A 7,460-nucleotide genomic window follows, 5' to 3' on the forward strand; every position below is an offset into this window, starting at 1 on the left:
AAAAAAAATTTAAGTTTGTTTTTAAAAAATATTTTCAATTTCAAAAATTATTTTCTACTCTAGTTAAAATAAAAGATATTTCTCAAAAATATTTTTCATTCATAAATCAAACACTAAAAATCTTTTCTGGAAAATATTTTCTACTCACCAACCAAACATGAGAAAATAAGTCAAAAATCAACTTATTTTCTAGGAAAACATTTTCCTTCATACCAAACACACCCTAAATGTCTCTTTTATTAGTAGTGGCATGTTTAAGATCATAAAAATAAATGACACTTTGGTAAATTCTACATATCGTTAGTTTAAAATCAACGTACCAAACAAAGAGATTCCAAAGAGTGTACTTAATTAGCTGCCTCAAGCAATAAGCCAATACTATCCAACTTTTCTTTGAGAATTTATCAAGTTCTAAATTGTAACTAAGATGTTTTCAGAACAACATCTATTGCATTACAATAAAGCCATCAAGTTTGAAAAAATTCAACACTATGGTAGAAATTCTTTAAATCATTCATTCTTTGAGATCTTATTTAGGGAATCTTTACCATGTCTCCATCCCATAATAACAACAACGTCAAGTCCAATGGAATCTGTGGAGGGTACAGTGTATGCAAACCTTACCTCTACCTAGGTTGTTGCCGAAAGACACAAGTCAGAACCCTGAAAGTTATATTTTATAAAATATCTTCATTGGCAATTCTTCAGATTCCATTGAAGAATATGATAGATGAAATTTCTACTGATACATGAAAATTAATTGTGAATGGAAAAAAAGATAATTTATTCATAATTTTCCATAATACAATACTTATTTTAGTTAGATACTAGAAAACCTATTCATACCCTATAAAATTTTGACTATAAATCCTATTTAGACATGAAGGTAAATAGACCTCGGCTCAAGTAAGTTGATCAGTAGATAAAAGACTAAACATAACAAGATCACTTAGTTTCCTTTTAAAAATATAATATTTCCTCAAAACACCTTCCCTTGTAAAACCAGCCTTCTCCAACACCCTTTGTGATCTTATGTTATCAATATTCACCATACCCTCAAGCCTGACCAAGTGTGGCCATTCTACGAAGATGGTGGCCGCCACCATCTTCACAGCCTTGGTGGCGATCCCTTTGCCCCAGTACTTTGATGATAACACATATCCAATTTCACCCTTGAATCTATCACTTCCCACATCAGGTGATACACAAATATAACCAATTGGCTTGCCATTTAAGCAAATTGCTCTGAACCATGGATGTGTTACAATAAATTTAGTAATGTATCTCTTTGCGTCTTTTTTGGTTAAGAAAGTTCCCCGAGTAAAGAAATTACTAACGTTTTCATCCAAAGACCATTCCATAAAATCATCAACAACATCTGTTTGATCCAATAACCGGAGACTTATTATGTCTGATTCATTCTTCATCTTCTTTTTTGCTCAAGCTTAGATGCAACAGCTAGTTATAGCACAAAGTATAAGCAGAGTTCGTCTCGTAAGTTCTTGAATGTTACTTCAAGTTCTCTATATATTTCTGTATATAGAAGAATAACTAGCATTCCTATTTATGATAATAAGAACTAAATTAAAGCCAGGACTAGAAAATCTATTTTATGTGAACTAGGACAAATAAATTTTAATTATGTATTAATTATATAAATCTTAAACAATTTAGGATTTCCTACTCCAACTTTAAATTATTATTGAAACAGTTCGGATAAAAAGAGGAGTCTTTCCTGTTGAGAGGTGTTTTTACCCATAGTTGTTTTTACAACTTTAAAACGGTGTATTTTTATTACTGTTTTATTGAAACACGTTAGAAAACTTGTTTCACGTAGGAGACCAGTTAAGATAATCAACTATCACTTAGATTGTGTAGAATAATAATATCCTATCGAATTTCATTGGCAACTCTTCGTTAAGACGAGTAAGATTAGGGAAGTGAAACATGACAAAGCTGAAACATTATATTAACCTAATAACATGAAGGATAAATAATGTTTCGAGGAAATTGATAGGTCTTTATTGTTCTTATAATGGGTCATATGCAAACAACAACCAAAAAAAAACATAAACTTGCATTGTCTGACTGTACAGCTTTTCTTGGAGAATCCATCAAAAGTACTAAATTAATCAAGATGTTGTTTTTAGTTCAATATCTATCTATTACTCTTTTACCTTTCAATTCAAATGTCTTAGTTTGACTAGACACAAAGTTTAAGAAATATAGAAAAAATTTGAATCTTACTGTCGGATAGAATATTTAAATTGAAAAATTTACTAAATATAAAAAGAGACATTTTTTTTCTTGGATAATCGGAAATAGAAAGTAAGACACTTACATTGGGGTGTAGGAATACTACTATATCCGTCCATCTTTACTTGTTCATTATACTAAAAATAGTTGTCCAGTTTGAAAAATCAAGAAATAATTTACCCTCGTATGTCTATTTTGTTCTTGCTATTAAATACTATTCAATATCTAATATATTTTTCAAAACATTAAATTTAATATATTCAAAGGGTACTATAATAATATTATATCCTTATTATTTATTGTTTCTTATGGTGTGTGTCAAGTTAATAGTGAACAAATTTTGTTGGACGGAGGGAGTATATTCCAATAATTTCATGATGTTAAAGAGTACTATAGAAGTTCTTCACATAGTTCATGTTTGAAAATTTCGGAAGGTTCTGTAAATCAGAAATCAGAGTTAGAATGTAACCTTCTAAGTATGGAGGGGTCTTGGTAGATTTTCTCAAGGTGACCGGATTGATAGGAGAAATAGAAATCGAAGATGGTGAAGGAAGAGTGGTTATATTGTTTTACGCCACATAAATTGAGACAGAGAAAGTAATAAAAAGAGAAAAAACATAGCTATATAAATTATTTTAAATATTAAAACTAACCTAAAAATACACAAATCAATCACTAGCTTTCTGATAACAGAGTCAATAAGAGGAAATCATAGCTAAAAACTAAAAATGGACTCCTCAACATTCAAGAAATATTTAATTTCTCAACACACTCAAAACATTCTTATGCTTGATAAGAAATTAATTAATTAATTAAAATTTTACAAACTTACTTACATAAAATAGCTAATAGGTTTCTATGGTCGGTCCGTAACCACTGCATGCCAAAGACATCCTTAGGTTGATCTCGTAATTCCTATGGGTACAAATGATAGGGCCGGTCCATGAATTTTCCTTCTTTTTTCTTTTGGTAACTTATTGATCACTAGATAAAATACTAAACATAACAATATCTTTTGTTTTCCCTTTAAGTAAATAATACTTCCTCAAAACACCTTCTTTATTAAAACCAACTTTTTCCAACACCCTTTGTGATCCTGGATTATCAACATCCACCACAGCTTCAAGTCTCTCTAAGTGAGGCCACTCTACGAAGATGGCGGACACCGCCATCTTCACTGCTTTGGTAGCAATCCCTTTGCCCCAATACTTTGATGCTATCACATAACCAAGTTCACCTCTACATTTATTAGTACCATAAAAAGGTGAAACTGAAATTGTACCAATTGGTTTGCCATTTAAGCAAATTGCTTTGAACCATGGATGTGGAATTGCAACATCAACTACGTATGATATTGCATCTTCTTTGGATTTGAAAGTGTCCCATGAACAGAATTTACTAACGTTGTCATCACCGAGCCATTCCATAAAATCATCAACATCTGTTAGCTCTAGTAACCTCAGAGTTATTATGTCATCTTCTAATTTGTTACTCAATTTCAAATTCTCAAGATTAGAAGATGAATCAGATTCCATTGCCTCGAAATAGAAAAAAAAATATGAAAATATTTGAAGCTAAAGAGAATTAATTTTTTTTTTTTTTGAGGTTTTCCTAGATTGCATAGTTTCTAGATCATGGAGATGTGGCCTTTTTATATTATTAATAATCTTGGAATTAATTTGACCATTGAAAATGGAGGAGTCAGATAAGAAACCTTCTGGAACTTTCTTTGGCCTAGAAACCGTGTAAAGCATCACAAAAACAAAAAGTTTATGTTTCACTCTTAATCAGAGGTTTCGGAGGTTGTGATCGGGTTCGAGCCATGCCAATGAAACAAACTCGAATTCTTGATAGGAGCAGTTTTCTTTTTAATGAAGACATAATTTATAAATAGACATCTTAGTTTGACTTCAACCGATTATTACACACTATTAAGGATGTAACCCTGATGAACTTGTATGTACCGTCCGGTTAAACATTCTAACTTATATCTGGATACTTTTTAACTTTTTATATCACGTCGAAATCGAGTATCAATGAGGCGCAACAAAAACAAATTAAAATATACTATATAAATGTGTTTTTCTTAAAATTAAAGTATTTATTTATCATAAATTAAAATATGTATCTATATTTTATGCCTTAAATGAATTCTACACCATATAAATTTAAAAATGAAGTCAACCAGATACTTGCTGTTTTTATGACTTGGTCACCAAGGAATGGAACTATCACGAGCCATTTGCAGCCAATAAAAGAGAGCAATAATCTCCATAGCCGCCTCACTTGACTACTTTCCAACTTTTTCTTCGAAAATCCATCACAAGTGCTTAAAAATTAGGATGTTATTTTCTGGTCAACGCTGGAAAATTTAATTGACAAAATTATTGTCATATAATTAGGAGATTATATATTTAACATAAAAATAACTTTTTATAAAAATACAAGGTAAGAACCTCATACATAGTGAGAACTCAATGCATGATGCATCTAACTGTTTATTCGTTCTTCACCTTAAACTAAACAGTTTAAGAATTCATAATATTTTACTTACATATAAATGTACTCAAAATATTATTATTTTTACTTACTTACTTGACACCAAAAAATAAATAAATACTTTACTTATTTTCCACATAATCACATTGATATCATCAAGGCGGACCCGTCTTATGTCAAGGATATCGACCGACACTATCATTAAGATTTTTTAGTACGTATTATGTATAATATAAATAACATTAATGAAACAACTTGAACAAGTGAGTTTTCTTGGATTGTTGGTTTACTCGGTGGATCTCCAATTCCTAGTTAAATTAGGATAACCAGATGAACTAAAATACAATTTGTATCCTATTATAGAAATTTAATTACTTGTATAAGACAGAATTGGACACAATAATAAGTTGTAGTTGTAGTTTACTTGTTAAGTCTTTCTCAATACGCTTTAAATAGTTTTTATTAATATAATGTCGTGATATTAATTATTTATTTTTAAATACTGACACCATGCGTATGCCACTGGACATCATCACATGCCTTATATAGTTATATATTATGGTCCAAAACTCACTCAACTAAGACTTGTACAAATTCAAAATAAACAGAGTAAACAACACAGGAGAGATCATCATAGCTAGAACAAGTTTAATCAAATGGACAACACAAGAATCTCTCTAAGGCCATTCAACATTTCTGATGCTAACAACCTCTTTACATGGGCTAACGACGAAAACGTTACATATTATCTAAGATGGAACACAATAACATCAATTGAAGCAGCAAGAAATTACATCCAACAAGTTGTTATTCCACATCCATGGCGTCGATCCATTTGTTTGGATGATCGTTCAATCGGATACGTATCAGTAAGGCCAGAATCAGGGAGTGATGATCAAAATCATAGAGCTCACATTGGATATGCAATTGGTTCTGATTATTGGGGACAAGGAATTGTTACTAAGGCATTAAAAATGGCTATACCAATTGTGTTCAATGATTTTCCTAATTTGGTCAGGGTAGAAGCATTGGTGGAACCTCAAAATATAGGGTCACAAAAGGTGTTAGAAAAAGTTGGTTTCAAAAAAGAAGGATTTTTAAGAAAGTATGGTTTTAATAAAGGTGAAATTAGAGATATGTTCATCTATAGCTTCTTATCAACTGATCAAATTTTGTGAGGAAAAAGAGGGAGGGTTGGCTTAGGGGCGGAGCTACAGTTCTGCTTATGGATTCACTAAAATCTAGGCGTTTTGGCACAAACTCGGTATTTGTGTTAAAAGATGTACTTCATATATATATATAAATAATTTAACAAAAATCAATAAGTTATTTTTTTGAGAATTCAGAACTCATAAACTCAAAATTTTAATTTGTCTCTGCTTGGGCTTTATCAAATCAATACAATGTTAAGGTGAAAAGATGAACAATTTACATACGAGTTTAATTTCTATGAACTGACAAAACTATTAGAACGAATTAACCTGCAACAATAGATAATCTTTCACTAGCAAGTATGATACAAAATATAGTTTGAAGACAGAGAACAAAATTTTGTTTATTTGCATCAAGCTTTTGAGGAGCTCATTCAAGGCTTACTAGAACTATTATTCAACAGAAAATAAGAACTATTATCCTAACTGAAAATGGGGAGATTGAAAAATACAAAAACACACAATAATCTAAATAGTTTTAGATGAAAACATAGAACAATAGAATATATATAAAAAAAACAATACGTCATGACAATGTATTTACATGTATCAAAAGTTGAAAATCTTTTGAATAATTACTGAGATTTCTTGGGAAAATGGAGGAATTTCATATTAACAAGGAAAGTTAATTGAGGTGAGGGAGTATGGATAAAAATCGTGAAAGAGGGAAAGGAGAGAATGTGGGTAAAAAATTGAGAGAGAGAAAAGTGGGTAATGAATGTTGTGTCGTAATTTAACTAACCTTTAGAAAAATCACTTTTTTTTTGTTCTAAGTATAAAACACTAAAAGAAATACTTAGAAAGAGTCGCCACTTAATTTTTTTAAAGAAATCAAGAAAACTTATAATTTTTCAAAGATTTAAACAGAAAAAATCATTTGAAAATACCAAAGAGGGTTCGGGGTTCAATTTACACTTCGAGAAGGGTTTAAGCATTCTAAGTGTCCGCTAACATGCGGTTGACCTGCGACTTGACTAAAATGTATTTGACTATTTTAGGGAAAATAATGATTTAACATAAAATAATGACTTACAATATTTTGATTAACTTTGAAAAAATAATTAAATGACACATTTTATTTTGATTTTTTGGAGAAAATGATTCAAAATGAATTATTTGACTTGAAAGATAAATGGTTAGAATATTAATTAAACTAGGTTAATTAAAATTTATATAATTCATTTTAAAATAACTTAAACCTATTTAATACATTAAAGCATGAAAATCATTTTAAATTAATTGAAGAATAAAAGTTTTGGCTAACCTTCTTGAGAAAATGACTAAATAAGTATTTTATAATAATAATTAACATTGTTAGATTAGTTTTGAGAAAATAGTTAAACAAATAGCAATTTATTTTTTAAGAAAATGGGACCTTGATTGAAACAATTGAATTAGAGACAAGTACTTAGAATTTTAACGAAAACTAAATGAGTTGGTTTTTGTTTGAGTCGTTTTTGGTTTATGAAAAAACTATTTTAAACTAAAAAGAAA

At 29.9% G+C, this 7,460-nt stretch overlaps 3 protein-coding genes across 3 annotated transcripts; 1 reads left to right on the forward strand and 2 right to left on the reverse strand.

Annotated features, from left to right (window-relative positions):
* Positions 1–894: 894 nt before the first annotated feature.
* Positions 895–1,427, reverse strand: LOC102586435 (uncharacterized N-acetyltransferase p20-like). Its single transcript, XM_006360751.2, has one exon. It carries the CDS (start codon positions 1,425–1,427, stop codon positions 903–905), a length of 525 nt encoding a protein of 174 aa, XP_006360813.1. The 3' UTR covers positions 895–902.
* Positions 1,428–2,972: 1,545 nt separating this feature from the next.
* Positions 2,973–3,891, reverse strand: LOC102601440 (uncharacterized N-acetyltransferase p20-like). Its single transcript, XM_006360712.2, has one exon. It carries the CDS (start codon positions 3,789–3,791, stop codon positions 3,231–3,233), a length of 561 nt encoding a protein of 186 aa, XP_006360774.1. The 5' UTR covers positions 3,792–3,891; the 3' UTR covers positions 2,973–3,230.
* A 1,388-nt stretch (positions 3,892–5,279) lies between these two features.
* LOC102601771 (uncharacterized N-acetyltransferase p20-like) lies at positions 5,280–6,717 on the forward strand. Its single transcript, XM_015314975.1, has one exon. The coding sequence runs from the start codon at positions 5,412–5,414 to the stop codon at positions 5,931–5,933; it is 522 nt and encodes a 173-aa protein (XP_015170461.1). The 5' UTR covers positions 5,280–5,411; the 3' UTR covers positions 5,934–6,717.
* Positions 6,718–7,460: the final 743 nt, after the last annotated feature.

The sequence above is a fragment of the Solanum tuberosum genome, unplaced genomic scaffold (assembly GCF_000226075.1).
Source record: "Solanum tuberosum cultivar DM 1-3 516 R44 unplaced genomic scaffold, SolTub_3.0 scf00334, whole genome shotgun sequence".
Lineage (NCBI taxonomy): Eukaryota > Viridiplantae > Streptophyta > Magnoliopsida > Solanales > Solanaceae > Solanum > Solanum tuberosum.